At 34.5% G+C, this 18,221-nt stretch overlaps 1 protein-coding gene across 1 annotated transcript in view; it reads right to left on the bottom strand.

The window, feature by feature from the left end:
- Nucleotides 1-18,221, bottom strand: part of LRP6 (LDL receptor related protein 6) — a 125,886-nt gene that overhangs the window by 48,986 nt on the left and 58,679 nt on the right. The window contains exons 4-7 of the mRNA XM_016197462.2: nucleotides 13,712-13,908; nucleotides 11,831-11,962; nucleotides 8,718-9,114; nucleotides 7,484-7,655 (exon numbers count right to left, since the gene is read on the bottom strand). Coding sequence (XP_016052948.1) covers nucleotides 7,484-7,655; nucleotides 8,718-9,114; nucleotides 11,831-11,962; nucleotides 13,712-13,908 — 898 coding nt within the window. The remainder of the gene's footprint in view (nucleotides 1-7,483; nucleotides 7,656-8,717; nucleotides 9,115-11,830; nucleotides 11,963-13,711; nucleotides 13,909-18,221) is intronic.

Genomic DNA, 18,221 nt, shown 5'->3' with positions numbered 1-18,221 from the left:
AAAAAAGAAGGGAATCCTGTTATATGCTACAACATGGTTAACCGTGAGGACATTAGGCAGAGTGAAATAAGCCAGTCACAGAAAGACAATACTGCATGATTCCACTTACATGAGGTATCTAAAGTAAGCAAACTCTTAGCAACAGAAAAAATGGTGGTTGCCAGGGACTGGAGGAGGGGGTGGGGGGAGTTGTTCAATAGGCATAGCTTCAGTTTTGCAAGAGAAAAAAGTTCTAGGGATCTTAGTATACGATAACATGCATATACTTAACACTATTGTACTGTATACTTAAAAATGGTTAAGAGGGTGTGTTTTATGTTACATGTTTTTTACCACAGTTTTAAAAAGTAAAGATGAAAGCATGTGAAAAGGACCCAGGAATCAACTTGAAGGTGTTTCTAGCGACAAGTCTGAGACAATTTTTACAACAATATAATGACAACAACAAATTTAACCTATAGAATAAAAAGACATTAAAAAATCCACACTAATATATATGAATAATTCAGTAAATAGAGGCGAGGGGACAGTCCTTCCTTATAGGAGAATTCCAATTAATAAATATAATAGGAATAATGGAAATGGTATCACTGTTAACTTCCTGATGTTGATTACTGTTCCATGAGTATATAAAATGAAGCTGGGTGAAAGATATTATTCTTGCAAGTTTTTTGTAAGTCTGAAATTATTTCAAAGCTAATAGTATAAAAAAGAGTCAGCAGAGCAAAACACAAAAAGTACTATATCAATAATCAGAAAACTTGAATTCCATTCCTTTCTTTCTAGACAGAAAGCTGTATGACTTTGGGCAAACAAAAGATGCTAACTAAGCAAAACGCACCAACCACTGCTGAATTTTAGGGAGGCCTGGCTAGAAAGAAAAAGTATTTGTATGAGTATATGATACAATCTAGAAACCACAGCTAATTTTATAAGATCTGAAAACAACTTTATTTTATTCAGACACCACCACTTTGAAAACCCATGAAACATTGTTTACTTACTGATCTGTAGGCTAATAAAATCTATTATGGCACAGAGAGTTTTTGACATACTTTAAGAATAACATTGTAACAAAAACATAAAAGCAATATTATAATTCTCAACCAAATATAAAGCCAAGCCATTTGTTAATCCAAAATCAAAAATAAATGAACAACAAAACCAAAAAACTTTAAATAGGGACTAGAGACTAGATTAACTGCAGAATAAAGCCTCTAATTTCATTCCTACTTACAAAGTCTTGGCAGATTTCAGAAGATCAAAATTATAAATGAAATACTAAACAAACACCAGTGTATTGAAAATCTCAGTACAATAAAAGAAATTCTAATCCTTCTCTGAGATTTAGTTATTTCAGATCACATCTGACAAAAACAAACAAAAAAAAACATTAAAGTACAATGAATTAAAAGTTTGAAAAATCTAATAGAGTTCACCAAAAAAAAAAGAAAATAAATAAATAAAAAACTATAGGGCCTACACGATAAGAATCTTAGAAAGTCTAAAATTTTAAATTGTAAACTGTATTTAAAATGGAAAGAGAATCCTTTGTTCATTATGGATAACTAAAGGAATGACTATTACAAAGAATCTTTAAATAGCTAGAGATAATTTTAAATTGAATCAGAGTTAAAATACCTGTCAACTATTCAGTGTGTTGCAAATTCCTTACCATGAAGTCCCAAAACTGCGGTCCTTGCCATTATCTGATTGCCTACCCTTTCCAAACCTTATAAAAACAATTAAATTTCTAAGACCCCTTTAAAAGTACAATCATTTCCCACCCATAGAGAAATAACCTCCTCAAAAATGTTTTGCAGGGACTCTATTAATAAAAAAAAAAAAACTTCTACAAGTTTGGCAAGCTTCAAACCACAGCTTTAAACATTTCAGATTGAAACTAAAAATACCTGCACACATATTAAGTGGTTTTATACTAAAACATAAGAAAAAATATAAATGCAGAATATTTAAAAAAATGATCCAAGAGCAAGTTAGTTCAAACCTGGTCACTAAAAATGCTTTCTAAGTACCAACATGCATCACATTACCCTAATTTACATAGATAAAAACTTTACTAACTCCTAAGTGAGGCAAAGCATCTTGATTGGTGAGGCTCTAGGGTCTGCTGTGGCAGTTCAGGAAAGCATGATTACACCCAGCATCCAGGATGGTTCTCTCATATACATGCAATCATTTTTTTAGAGCCAAAGTTAAGTGGATAATGAGACAACAGAGCATATAATTGGATGATGGGCTACTTTGGCTGCTGTAGATTATAACAACTTAAATAATGTTGCCAGAATTGTACATGAACAGGTAACTTTCAAACAGGAGTTTAAAAATACATTATCATAAGATATACCCCTAACAGATGCAACATGATATAATAGGGCAGCACCATCTTTATAACTCAATGAATATAGGCCTAAAATCAAGGTATTCTATTGAGCTGAGGAATCTAATGATAGAGTTTATCAATATCATTCTTCTGTTATTGTATGTCAAGAATATGTGAGGAAAAAATATATATTCACATACATACATATAGTGCGGTAAAGGAGTAGGAATGGGCAAAGATTCAGGCATTTAAGTTCATTAACTTGAGTATCTGAAACTGAATGTATAATATGATCTATTTTAAAGAACACTGAATTATAAATTAGCAAAGATTCAAAAGAAAGTACTTGTTGGTACCTGTCATATAATCAGAACAGCTTTATCTCAACAACAGATGATTATATTGTTGTAAATTCTTAAGGAAAAAGTAATCTTAGAAACAAACAATAGGAAAATCATCATAAATGGGTCCTTGTGTGTTTTAATAGACTTTCACAATACACAGGCTAAAGATGCCAGACAAAGAAATTACTTTAAAAAGAAATATGAATACTTGGGAAACAAATTTCCTTATTAGGGTATTGATAAAATAGAGGAAGTTGTCATGAGAGGAAAATGTAGACCTGCAATTTCAGCCTTAGAATATGAAATAGAACATTCACCAAATGCCAAGTTTTTAGCACAGATCCTACATAATAATACTCTCTTTATTCAAAATTTCTTGGTACTCAAGGCTCTAATAATCTCCATTTCTGTTTCCCAACAAAGCTGTGCCAAGTATAATTAGATTTGGACAAAACTACTTATGGACACTGTATTCTCTAAAGGAAGTTTACAATGAAAGAGATTCCAAACAAATCTACATGTCCTTAAGATAGACAAGAAAAAAAAAAAAAAAAATCTCTTTTTTTAACCTATAACCACTAGGTGTTGCTGCACTTGTCAGCAAAAGCTCAGAAACAAAAGTGGGGGTGTGGCTCAGTTGGTTGAGCATCTTCCCACAGGTTCAATTCCCAATCAGGGCATGTAATTCCCAGTCAGGGCACATGCCCAGGGTGCAGGCTCAATCCCCAGAAGCGGGCATGCAGGAAGCAGCAGATCAATGCTTCTCTCTCCCTCTCTCCCTTCCTCTCTCTCTAAAAATCAATTAAAAAAAAATTAAGTTTATAAAAGTGGAGGGAAATAGAATAAAAAGCATACAATGAGAAAACAAGTTCTAAGAAAAATTTAGCTATGACAGTATTATCTACAATAAAACCAGTAATTCAAAACGCATTAATCTTGTCAATCAGTTAAATTGGGATGTACTGAGAAAAGCTTTCCAAAGAAAATATAAGCTAACAGTACATTCTTAACTTTATATAATGGCAAAAAAGTGCTTTAAACTTATAAATTATCAGTGGTATATCTTTACTATTGGTAAGCAGTATTGCAGGCCCTCAGTGCAACAGATGTTTTTGGCAGTGAAACCTGACCAAGAAAAGTGAAAATGTTGTTAAGACATAATGTGTTTCTGCCCACTGCAAGATCTCATAAAGCAGAAATAAAGTTTATCTGATGTTCCCCCATCAGAAAAATAGAAATGAATATTTCTGAACATGCTTTAATATTTATTATCAGGTTGCCCCAGAACACTAATATTAACACTTGGGTGGGGCAGGGGTGGGGGAGTCCAGTGCAGACAAGTAAACCAGAAGCTTGTTTATAAAAGGTGGTTAAGTATCAACATAATGAAGCAGCAGCATAAACAAGTACCAGCATGTACCTTTTAACTAACACCTATAGGTAAATGGTCACTGCTGACAAGTAAGGAAATGAGACATGTCCTCACAGATGCACTTTTTTGTTGTTGTTGTTAATCCTCACTTGAGGATATTTTTTCCCATCAATTTTTAGAGAGTAGAAGGGGGGAGGGGAATCAAACTCGTGACCCTTTGGTACGAGGGCCAAGGCTCTAACCACTGATCCACGCTGGCCAGAGCAGCCACAGATGCATTCCCTTTTTTTTTAAAAAAAACTTATTCTCTCTCTCTTTTTTTTTTTAAATACATCTTTATTGATTTCAGAGAGAGGAAAGGAGAGGGGGAAGAGAGACAGAAACACCAATGATGAAAGAGTCACTGATCGAGCCCGCAACCCGGGCATGTGCCCTGACCGGGAACCGAACCCCGATCACCTGGATCCTAGGTCGACGCTCAACCACTGAGCCACGCCCGGCCGGGCCACAGATGCATTCATATATTCAAGCACAGGCCAACAATATGACTGTCTTTTTTAAAGTTCGACATCATTAGCAATTCCGTGTCCCCCATCCCTCTCTGCAGAACATGGTTATAAACCTCAGGTAAACCTATTCATTCCTTCTGCAACTTTGTACAATAAAAATCTAATCTGGAACCCAGAGTTTCTCATTACTTTTCTCTGGTTTCCCTAATCCTCAGACTCAGTCTCCCAATATATACATCATCTGGTTATATACCCCTTACCAAAAAAAAAAAAAAAAGGGGGGAAACTGACCTAAGGAATATCCATCAAGGGCACAGATAGCAAATGCACATTCTGAGCTTTTCCCATGAGGTCCACTCAAAACACGAGAATTTACTATGCCTTATATTACTACATAATAATTTACCAAATAACTATATTTTCTTCCCAAATGTACTATAAACACATATAGGGCAGTATGATCTCAAGTAAACTCTAAGTCTTTCAGAAAAGAACAGGGCTATTAAATCCATAATTGATATTTTCTTATAGACCCGGAAAAAAGCAGCTCTCATTCTTGGGCATGATAAAAGCTGGGAAGCATTCTTAAAAGGATGGGTCTTGAGGAGAGCATGTGACCTAGACTAAGGTCAGATCGGTACCTGGATCAGCTACTACATAACAAAAGGCTAGCAAATAACCTTCTTTGAAAAAGAAGCATTTTAAAAATTATATATCATTCCAGAAGTTTTCAAGTTCACTATAATCCACCTACTATTCAGTAAAGCAATATGAAAAGTCAGTGGTGGCAGTTACTTCTCTAATCACTACTAGTCTCAGAAAGTGAAACAGTTTTTCTCCCCCAATTATGTAAGATTAATTTAGATGAAGAGCTGTGCTCTTTCCTTAGTTTTCCATATATCAGCAATTTTATACATGATAAATTAAGAAGGGAATAAATAACAATGCCAGCCCTTTATTTCCCAGATGTGTCTGTGAAAAGAAAATGACAAAAGCACTGATGTTCAATTAAAGAAACTTCATCAGAATCTCCAGGGGAAAGACTAAGAGGAGGTATATGTGTATATAATTTGGTGGAATAGATGTACCATTAACCCCAAATAATCTGTCAAAAAGAGGACACAGACAAACAGCAGCTGTGTTCCAGCAAACCTGGAAGAAGAGAAACATCTGAAAGTCAGGTTTAAAAACACTGGTACCACTCAAAAGCAAGGGACCACTCATAACACTACTGTATGCACATGTATAGCACAGAAAAACAGAACAAAGGGGCCAGAATGAATACTATTTTAAGATCTACTGGACTCACAGCAAATTAAGAAAATAAACCCCATTTAATCAATATTAGACATTGTTATGTAATGTGTATTAATTTTTATTTTTAAACACTATCCACTCAGAATCTCCAAAAATTCTCACTTCTCTATGTGAATCCCTCCTGTACTTCTGATTCTGAATAAATTTCTATACCTAAACTGCTAAAAGTGACCTGAAATGGGAAAAATAGGGCTTGAAAAATTCCAAATACCAAACGAACATTTTATTTACAGTCTAATCAGTCAGTCACAGTAAGCCAAAAAAAGTAAGACCAAATATGGAATTTTAAAAACCCCTTCAAAATAAGAAATAAAGTGCCCTTCCCTACTATAAATTATGTTCTCTTCCTTTAGGTACACATTCTTTTTGGACACATAAGCTTTAAACTGTTTTTCTAAGAGTAGTAATACCTCTACACTCATGGATAGTCCACAGCTGATCAACAATACACACTGGTGAACTGGTTGGGAATGGGTGTGCAATTTGTATTCAAGCCAACCCAAGTGAAGCTAATAGCCTGTCTGAAAAGTGAACCCATAACCTTTGTCTCATTAGCACTGCACTCCAGCTGTTAAAGAATCAAACACTAACTTGGATTGGGGGGTGGGGGGCAGTAAAACACTAACAACAGGGAGAAAATTTATATAGTCAAGTCTACTCAAAATTTTCTATTAATGGAAACCACCTGCAAGAATGAGAGATGCAGTTTTCAGTATTTGAGCCTGGTGAGAATACTGATGGGGTTTTTTCTATTCTAAGTTTCTATTCTGAAAGGGAGGCCCTTTAATTCATTATTCTCTCAGAGTCCCTGAAACTCTGAGGAATGTTTTTCTGAAATAACTGCTCTAGATCCCAAATTATCTATATACTAGTAGATACCTGCTGTGACTTTGAAGAGCCATACAAAGTCATTCCTTATATGAAAAGTCATGCATCCCCCAAAGGAATACTGTGATCGAAACTCTTTTAAATATGCAACCCATAAGACCTCTAGCACAGCTTAATTCAAAGCTGTGAAATTTAGACTTCATGTTCAATATCAAAGATATAAAACCATTTACAAAACACTGTGATGAAATATTCACTACTGGTTGCTTCCACCATAATTCTATACTGATTGCCAAAACTTAATTCTACCATTTGATAAATATTTCCCCAAGCTTTGGTTAATTAATCTTTCTCCCACATAGCTCATAATGAATTCAGCAACAAAAAAAGCTATACACATATGGACTTTTTTTTCCTGACATGACTACTGGCTTTTCCAGTATAGGTCTTATATAATATTCGGTTTGTGCAGAAACTGCCCCTAGGAAATTCAGGCAGTGGTTTTTCCCTATTAATGTAGAAAATCATTCACATAAGCTTTTAAGACTAGAAAGAGATGAATACCCATTTCTCGTGCCAGTATAACTCAGAAATCCTAGGGTTAAGTGCAAGAAAATATATAATTCCTAGAATCCTGAAGGTTGAGTAAAATTTCTGTAAAAAAAACCCTCTAGAACCCCAGACAAGAGGCAAGAGTATTTGCATCAAATTACCGTTAACTCAAAACCATTATAAAATTGGTTTTAAAATGAAAGAGCAAGAAACAAACCTCAATTTTGTCTGTTTTGGCATCTCCCCAGTATATTTTGCCTTCATCATAATCCAAGGCTAAACCATTTGGCCAACCAAGAGAAGTGTTAACCAACACTACTCGGTCAGAACCATCCAGAGCTGCTCGCTCAATTTTCGGGATTTCTCCCCAGTCAGTCCAATACATGTACCTATAAAAGCATACAGAAAATGAGCTAAAAATAGACAATAAACTGTAGCTTTCAGATATCCTAAAGGTGAGATCCACCCCTCATATCACACTGATATTATCAATTAACACCACAGAAGGGGGGGGGAGCACTTAAACATATCAAGAGTATGTTTAAGACATTTATTTATAATAGCAGCATATAAGCTTGTAGGGAATTTTCAGATCAGTGTTTTCTAGAACTGATAATAAAAATGCCTTCCAATAATGAGATTCCATTTTTAGTTACATTTTTTCAAAATATTTTGTGTTCCTTCCCATGAACAACCTCTCTTTTTCTTATTGGCTTGTCATTTCTGACACAAAAAGGTAATCCCAGTAGTAATAATGAGTAATAAACAAACTGAATTCCCAAAATAACCAACTCTCCCTGTGGTGCTAAGTGATTTGTCTGGCTCCTGGGAGTTTAAGTGGCTCTAAGGCATTAGTATACACAGAAATGTAATGATTTGCCACTATGTTTGCCCTCATAATAATTCTCCTAGTTAACTAACAACATTGATGAGTAAGTAGAAGGATTTGTTTCCCTGGACTATGGTCAAGGTGTTATGGCAAAAAAATAAAAATAAAAAGAACTGGGAGTCAAGCTGCATGGCATGACAAAGTTTTGAAAATCAAGTCATTTGTATATTTGGAACTATATAACATAAGATATATTTTTTACCATATCATTCTAGAAGTACTGAAAATGGGATAAAATTAAGTCTTCATGGGGAAGAAAACATTTTCTTTCCACATTTTTCATGGTCATGATGCAACCTCAACAAAATCTGCAGCCAATACCCAAAGTGAGGACGCATGGACTTAATTTAGAAAGATAAAGTATTCAAAACATTCAAGAAAAAAAGGTAGCAATTCTTTAACTTGCGATTTTTTTACAATCACTGTATTCTAAAAATGGAAAGCCATTAAAGAGCTATTTATTGGAAATCGTATATACTTCATGTTGTTTTTCTCAATATATTTAGGGACATATAGAAAACAAAAACACCAGGCAAAATTTTCTATCAGCAGAGCTTCTTACCCAACCCTGGGATCTAACACAATAGCCCGGGGTTCCTCTAAGTCCTCTGATATCAAGATCTTCCTCATGGTCCCATTGAGCCTTGTCACTTCTATCCGATCAGTGCCAGTGTCTGTCCAATAAAGATTTCGGGCAACCCAGTCAACAGCAATACCATCAGGATGTGCAACTTGAGCGGTGACCACAAACTGACTACCAGATCCATCTAAGAATGAGCGGCGTATGGCCTTCACTTCATCATCAGTCCAGTAGATATAGCCTTCCACAGGATCATAATCTATAGCAATGGCATGACGGATATCTTCTAATTGTAGAACAATGTCTGTGAAGTCTGGTGTATCCAAAGAAATGCGTCTCAAGTCTGTCCTTCGGGCTAAAAGCAGTAATTCAGTGGCACCTAGAACAAAGTGAAATAAATGAGGGGGGAAAACTGAAACCCACAGGCAAAATTCAGACACCCTAAAGAATGCAGAAATTCTTCAGGAACTGAATTGTAAATGAGTATAAAAGGGTACTAGGTTCTATTTGTCAAAATGGAAAGTAATGCAGTGAAATAGGAAGAATAGCTTGACCATGAGGTGAAGCTCTTTAATGACTGAGCTCTGGTTTCATTCATTATAGATAGCCTCTGAAAATAAAAACAGCTACTTAAAGGTGTAATGAATAATAATTAAGTAATGACTAAGAAGCCAAGTAGCTGAATATTAAAGGAGGAAGGACACAGGATATAGGTCCTTTGTTCTAAAAGCATGTTTTTAAAAAGGTAAGGAAATCTAGGACAAGGGTTTTATGTGACTGATGAGAATGTTCTAAAATTGGATTGCGATGGTTGCACAACTTTGTAAATTTACTAAAAATCATTGACTTGTACACATGAAATGGCTGAATTTTATGAAATGTAAATTATATCTAGACAAAGCTGTTGTGACAAAGATAACTATAAGATGATGCCTGACTGAATTAGGACAAAGGAGACTATGGAGAAAGAAATAGCAGCAGTAGACAGGGGGAATCAGATAAATGTAGCACAGTGGTTAAAAGAGTTGTAGATCTGCTAGAACTGAATTCAAGTAGCCATACAAACTTAGGCAAAATACCCAAACTCTCTAAGCCTAGTTGCTTCATCTGTATCTCACAGGGTTGCTGTGAGGACTCAGGAATGTACTGAATATAAAAGTACTCAATAAATATTAGCAATATATTATTATCATTAGAAAATACTTTTGAATTTTTATTTCACTGTTTTAAATCCGATTTATTTATGAAATATTTTAAACTCAAATTAGTATTCAATAAAAACATAGCTGAGACTGAGAATATTTGTAATTGTTCAAGTAAATCACCAGCAAGAAATCATCTAACTATAAAAAGATAATAAGGAAATTGACATTTGAAAAGTGAAAAAAGATTCCCAATTGAAGCAATAATTGCAAAGGAAAATATTGGCATTAAACTCAGAAGAGTAAAGCTCTCAACATCAGCTTTTTGAATGCAGAATTAATTGTAAATGAACTCTATCTTGGACAAAACACAGCCCTAAATGCCACAGCAGGCACCAAGTAGGAATAACTGCAAAATTCACTGCCTCTGCTGTAACTATCAAAAGGAGCCAGCCCAAAACTTTGTAAACAAAGAAGTCATAGAAAGTGAAGCTGTTAATTTGAGCAAGGTGATCAAAACTGAATAGTTAACTTAAGGCTACTACATGTCAAATATATTATCTGAATTTCAAAATAGTAGTTAAACATGTACTTTTGCACGCTGTGAGGGAGTAGACAGATCACTATTGCTAAAATAAATTGTTTGAAAGTCAGGCTACATATTTTTAAACCAAAAAGCAACATTACAAAAACCTTTTGTTTTAAATTGAAACCAAATTACTGTTTGCCATGGAAACCATCTGACAAGAGTCAGCCACCTTCACCTTTGACTATGAGGATAATTTATCAATGCCAAGTCCTGACAAATATCCTGTACACCGGCTCAATTCCATCTCTCTGACTCCCTGACCCCCTTGCCAGGAACTCTCTAACCCACTCTGAAAATAAAGGCTTCTGCCTTACAGAGTTAGATAAAGAAGCCACTGCTAACTATAACAATTTTCTTATCAGGTCTTGCTGGTGGCTAGAGAACAAGATGGTGATCCATTGGGGTAAGAATGAAGAATAGCATTCTCATAAAGAAGAAAAAGAGAAGAACTGGTGTTCTCCCAAACCAGAAGTTTCTTGAAATGTCCTCATCAGTATACCTTTCTAGCATGCCATTTCTCTGTAGAGCAGAAATCTTCAACCTTTTTCATCTCATGGCAAACATGAACTAATTACTAAAATTCTGCAGCACACCAAAAAATATATTTTTTGCCGATCTGACCAAAAAAAGTATAATTTTGATTCATTCACACCAGATGGCTATTGTCGTGTTGGCTGTTGTCATTTTTTAATCTGACAATCTAAGGGGGAAAAGGTCAGTCAGTGCCCCTGACTAAATAGTTAGGTAATGCATGTTTTAAAAATTCTTGCAGCGTACCAGTTAAAAATTGCTGCCATAGATAATTAAGAAAATAAAAAGAAGAGGCAGTGTAATTGCTACATATAGAGGGTGCTTTAAACAGTACAATATGAAATTTTTTTTCCTGAAAGCACTTCTCTGCTAAAAAGGCAATTAAAAATATCATTCAATTATTTTTCAGAAAATACTATCTACCCCCATGCCAGTCTTTATAGTTAAGTTTAATAAACATCTTTCCCTTGAAGAGGTTCTTTATGTACAAGTGCTATCTACTGTTAAAAATGTATTTTTTATTAGAATACTCAATTCCATAGGAATCAACTGTGATATAAATGACTATGAGAGTTGATAGAGAAAAGAAATAGCACCTTTTTTTTTCAAAAGTTGCATGTTAAAAACACTAAAAATAATTTTTAAAATAGTTTTCAAGAGGCCAAAAAACACAAAACACTCCTGGTTATATAACCAATTATGAAGACTGAGATTAAGCAACAAGTCTCTCAAAGCACTATAACCTATAGAGCTTATTATAGAGAAATAAAATAAATCATAAAGAATCCCAATTGTTATTTAAAATTTTTCCTTCTTGGAGACCATGTTCTTACCATCATTGCAAGTTTTTCCATTCTCCAGGAGTTTGACCCCCGTTGGGCAAGCACACCGATAAAAAGGCTTGACTGGAGACATCAAACACAAGTGGGAACAACCACCATTATCAATTCCACATGGATTTGTAGCTGTCAAATATAAATCACACTGATTAATACCAATGATTATAGATGACCTCCCTCACTCTAGGTACACAAAGGTTAACAACCATAACATGAACAACTGTGATAAACCAAATTATTACCAAATGTCATCCAGGTGCTTGACTACTAGACCATCTGCAAGGAAGGGAATTAATCAGTGAGATTTTACTTAGCATTCAGTATCCAAGAGAAATACACAGGAAATAAAGCAGGAGTTTCCTGCCCTAAAAGAGCTTACAATCTAGTCAGTATGCCAAAATTAACAAACAATAAAACTAGAAAACAATATAAAACCATGAAACTGAATCCTACCTTGCACATTTCAGACTGTGTAAATAAGTATAGAGTCAAATGGAAAATAAATCACTAGGGATTAAAAAAACAAAAGAAGCTTCATGGAGGATGGAGGACATGACAGGAGCCTTGAAGGATAGGAAAGACCAGAGGACATTTCAAATGTGATGAAACCATATGAATAAAAGCTTGGAGGCTGTACATTGGGAGAGATAATAAGGTGAATAGTCTAACTGGAGACTAAGGTTTCTGTTGACAAATAAAAACTAAAATTGAATGAACACAGAGAATGAGAACAAGCTGGTGGAGGCACTGATAGCCAAGAAAAGTAATTCTAATGTCAAAAAAGAAAAATCACACTTTGGGAAGATGAGCATGGAAAAAATATGTATATGGATTTAAAAAAAGGAAAACTGAAAAGCAGAGATCAATTAGGAAATTTATAGAAAACTATGAAAAGAAATGGATTTAAAAAATATTCAAAGAAAAAAATCAATAGAAGATAGAGAGCAACAAAATATGAAAGATAAAAGAAAGTAATATCACAGATAACTACAAATTCTCAAACTAGTAAAACATAAAGGATCAACAGTGCCATTAAAAAAAAAACAAGGAAATTCTTTCCTGAGGGCTAATCACGAGAATAAAAAATTCATACAAGTGACTAAATATTTTCTTTTTTGCAAAAGAATAACAAATACATTTTAAAACATTTTCATGGACTCATCATCACAAGATTCCAATATAACAAATTCAACATTTGACTATGTCCCCCTAAATGGAAGGAGCTAATACAAAGCAATGTATAATCCAAAAACTTTTCATTTTTGGCTATGGAATACAATCAGACACATGCCAAACATTTATTTACACACAAGTGCCAGACACTTAACATTCTCAAATTCCTTCTAAACCTAATTCTATTCCCCTCTGTAAGTAATTACTGTCGGCAGTCACAGCCCAAACAAAAGCAAAACTAAGAAAAAAGGTGATGGGGGTGTGCATAGGAAAATTTACATAGGTATTTTATTCAGCAACCTGAGGTACTTAAACTTACCAGTTAGATTAACAGAAGATTCCATTCAAGATGAGTTTGTTTTTAAACATACTCATATAAAACATCAAGCACACATTAGAGAGACACAACATGAACAAGAAATACATTTGTGTGTGAGCTACCTCAATGTCTTGTTTTATTTCCCTTTTCTCCACCTCCATAACTCTAAACCCAAACAAAGGGCTGAGGTGATCTGTAGTGACAGATATCAAGCTACAAATAGTTTAGGCTTCTTTAACCTGAATTACATTTTGATGTTTTCCCTATTTTTCAATTCCTCCCTGCTACCATGTCTTCCCCTTCCTCCTGCCTCTCAAGAACGCCAGACATCACACTGCTACAAAGCTATTCCAACTTGCAATTTAAAAATCAAGATCGCTTACCATTTGGCTGCCTCTGTTGGCTGAAGGCATGTATATCCATGGGGGAGAAGATGTTAGAATGGATTTCACGCAGACCCTCGCCAGTGTACTTGTTGCAAGCCAAAATGGAGTGTGTATTCCAGTCAGTCCAGTACAATGTGTCCTCAAATAACGTCAAGGCAAAAGGATGTGGAAGGGAACCTTTAACCACTGCTTGCCTATTAACCAAAAGAGAAAAACTCAAACATTTCTCAAGTTTATTCTTTTCTCGAAACTTCCTCTCTCCCATTAAATGGCTCTGTAATCCACATTAACACATGTAAATCCTGAGTAACACATACCTTAAGGTCAAATACACCTGTGAAAAATAAGTCTTATCATAGTGAATTCAAATATATTTTCATGGTGTCTAAAACCCCAAACCAAGTACTTCAGAATGGTCCCAAACTTGGTAGCAGCCCCCAGGTTCACTAAAAGCTACCATACAGAGAAGGCCCAAGTATTAGCACTGCTATCTATTCCCATCTCTGGACTCTCATCTTCCATCCTTCCACATAATTCATCTCATTAGAAAGAGAAAGGTGGGCAAAAAGAAAAATCCTAGGGTTTATCATTGGCACTAGGAAGTAGTTTTAAATCAGCAACAGATTTTTTCCCCTTCTTGATGTGGAAGAACAAAGAATCTAAGGTGTGTGTCCTCCATCACTTCTTATGATTTCGATAACTGGAAGTATAAAACTTATACCTGAGGCTAAAAAGGCATTCTGGTAGAGCTTTCTCTGCAAACCCCAGTCTAGCTCCAGCAAAAGATTACCTCAGCTGGCTTTCTGCTATATGGTTTCTTAACCTCCACAAGTCATGTAGCAAAAAAGTTCTGCCACTGGCAGAATGTGTTCATGAGACAAAGCAGACCTAAAAATCTCACAAGCAATCTATACTATACAAAAGAAAAGGTAGAGAGACTGATTAGTACTAATGGCACAGAACTTTGCAGAGTGTCATGGAAAGTGGTGGAATTAGTAAATACTCTTGAAAATTAAACAAAAAATGTTTTGAGCCAAAAGAATATTCAAAAAAAAATAAATGTTTTGAGATTTTCACAATATCAAATATAATATTTTCATAAACAGCCCAGGGAGGAAAGAAAGAAGGGAAGGAGAATATAAGCAACTGAAGAGAAATTAATAAAGAATATCGCATATTTTAGAGAAGACAATCCAATTTTAGGTCATTGAGGTTACTTGATGATCTGTAATATCTAAGAGACTACCAATAAAATAAGTTAAATCAAGAGCAATAAAATAATTTTTATCTAAGCAGAATTAGCATCTGTTACTGCACATGAAATGGTCCTAGCCTAAGGTGTTTTACATTTGGGGCAAATTTTTTAAAAAGTGAATACAAGATTAGCATGACTAGTTTACCAAACAAACCTTCTATTTTAGAACCTCGTATCTACTGTGCCAGCCCACATCACTGCAATTTTCTCCTCTCATTTTCCTTAATGCTCTCTTCCTTAGCAAATTACTTTTCTGTCTCATTTCCCCAAAAGGAACTATCACCATAACTATTTCTGAAGTGGTTTATTCCACTTTTTAAATGAACAGCTTTAAGTTCACTGAAGTGATTATGAGATTTACAGGAATGTTATCACAGTTTAAGTCCAAATTTAAATAGGCCTGCATATTTTACACTAAAGTCTTCCAAAATTCATATGGTAAGACATAAAAAGAGAGAGTTCTGAGAAGTTGCCAAGAAAGATAAGTAACACAAATGAAAAATAAATAGCAAAAACGAAATTACTCAGCACTACATTAATAATCTTTAAAAATTGCAAATTACATAATCAGATCTTTGGAAAACTTTGGGGAGAAAAAAGCCTTCTAAGTCATTTGTATATTATTAAGTAAAAAGTTAAAATTCACTCTCATGAACTAAACACAGGAGAACAAACAGGAAAAACAAAATCCCTCCCTGAAAGATACACTCACGTTATATACTAAAAAAAGCATTTGCATTGATAAGAAATCAAACAGAGCTGAGTTTGAATGTCCCTCTGACACTTACTACTTATATCATTTCTGTAAGCTTTGCTTTCCTCATCTGTAAAGGGAAGGTAATAATCTAACCTCACTGATTTACTGTGAAGATTAAATGATAATATATGCAAAAGTATTTAGCATTATGCTTGGTACTTAATAAACAATTCATAAATGACTCCTCAATTTTAGGATATACATTTTTAATATTTTAATATTTCTGATACAGGGGTAACATTTTAAAACTGAAGTGAACATTTCATGTGGTAGTTTTTAAATCAATAAACAGTTCTTAAAATCAGTAACTTATTGAAATGAAGTAAATACTAGACTCTGGCTTATTTATATTCCCCAGAATCTCACACAACACTATGTGCATAAATTAGGTGGATTTATTAGACATTCAGGAAATGCTTAAAACTTCATTTCTTAAATAAAGCATATAATTAACAGAGCTGAACAAAAAGCAGAGCTAAGAAGGCTATCGCGCATTCTTGTCATATTCTGATCATTTACTGATTTGTCTAGTCAATGGTGACTTGTTCCTGAAAGGGAGGTAACTGTACATAGTCTTCACCTGTCTTCTCTCTGGCTGGGGTTACCAAGTAGGCCTACCTCTTGGTTCTCCCTAGAAATGCTAGTTACTTCAAGGCGGAGTTGTTCATGGGTACTGAGAACAAAAACGGCGGGCAAGATCAAAGCCCAGGTTTTCAGTAGTATGCCACAACAACAACAAAAGTTAAAAAATGGATCTCTACTATGGAGACCAACATATTGTGAATGACTACCACAAATAACCACCATCCTCTCATATAGATACAATTAAAAGAAAAAAAATTTTCTCCTTGTCATGAGAACTCTTAGGATAAACTCTCTTAACTTTCCTATATATCATAGAGCAGTGTTAACTCTAGTCATCACGTTGTACATCTTTAAAGAAAAAAAACAAATAGGAAAAAATATTTTAAAAAAATAAAATATCTGAAGCACAAAGGAAAGCGGAGAGGACAGAACTATACTGTAGGAGAAAATAAAACCAAATAGTAACTCAGACCCTCATGAAGAATCGGAGTATGAGAAACTGCAAGTATGTAAGTTAGTTAACAAAAAAAACTGTTTTCTCCTTTTTAAACCTTTTTAAAAACACTGGCCAGCGTGGCTCAGTGGTTGAGCATTGACCTATGATCCAGGAGATCACTGTTCGATTCCAGTTCAGGGCACATGTCCAGGTTGCAGGCTCGATCCCCAGTAGGGGGCATACAGGAGGCAGCCGATCGATGACTCTCTCATCATTGATGTTTCTATCTCTCTCTGTCCCTTCCTCTCTCTGAAATCAATAAAGATATATTTTTTAAAAATTAAGATCGTATAAAGCAATAACTATAATATTGTGCTGGTTATAATAGAAATGTAATATAAATGACAATAATAGCACAAAGGGGGAAGAGGGAATGGAGATATACTAGAGTAAAATTTCTATAGTTTATAGTAATTAACTTAGTATTACCATAAAGTAGATTTTGACAAAATGCACACTGCAACCCCTAGAATATAATCACTACAATTTTTAACCCCAAAAATAGTTTAAAAAAACCAACAAAGGAATTAAAATGATACACTAGAAAATATCTACTCAACACACAGAAAGGCAGAAAAGAAGAACCAAAGGAACAAAAAAGATATTTAAAAAACAACCATCAAAATGTCAGATGTAAACCTAACCATATCATTAATAACATTAAATGTGAATTAACTACTCCAATCAAAAGACAAAAGGTTGAACACCTTAATATATGTATACAGTTGACCCTTGAACAATAGGATTAGAAGCATGATCCCAGGGCAGTCAAAAATTATGTATAACATTTTCTACATACATTTGCTTCTTTTCTAAGGAAGTGGAGCAGAAATTAATCTTTGAAGTTCATCACAGAAATTATATAGCTCATGTGGGTTTTTCAATTAAGAAAAAAAGATTTGGAATCAGCAAATATATAGCTTACCCCAGACCTGAATAGGAAGACTCTTTTTCACCTTTGTGTGAGATTTCTTTGGAGAATTTAACAGAGGGAAGATTATGGATACTGTTCCCAAGGGCCAACCGATATTCAGTTTACCCCTTCCAAGACCAGTCTGTATCCTCAAGGCACGGCTAGAAGCTCATGCCTTGCTGACTGATCAAAAGCAGCATATTCATAAATAATAGCACACAATTATTCTATAATAAACAATACCATTTGACACACATCTACTAAACACCTAGTAAGTGCTATGTACTGTGCTCTGCTTACTGCACTTATCAAACACAAAAGTTAAAATAGTGAAGTTTAAAGGAAGATCATTTAAGGAATATAGAGTTTATACCTTCTCTGGGTACAAAGGTCTATCCTTATTTTAAGTTCAAGATTACCATCTTGAATAACATTAGCTTAATCATTTGTAGAATTACCTTTACTGAATTATGCCCCCAACTTTTAACAAAGACCATCATG

The sequence above is a fragment of the Miniopterus natalensis genome, chromosome 2, assembly GCF_054644295.1.
Source record: "Miniopterus natalensis isolate mMinNat1 chromosome 2, mMinNat1.hap1, whole genome shotgun sequence".
NCBI classification, from domain to species: Eukaryota; Metazoa; Chordata; class Mammalia; order Chiroptera; family Miniopteridae; genus Miniopterus; species Miniopterus natalensis.
Note: the sequence above shows the minus strand (reverse complement) of the source record. Positions and strands in the feature narration are given on the sequence as shown.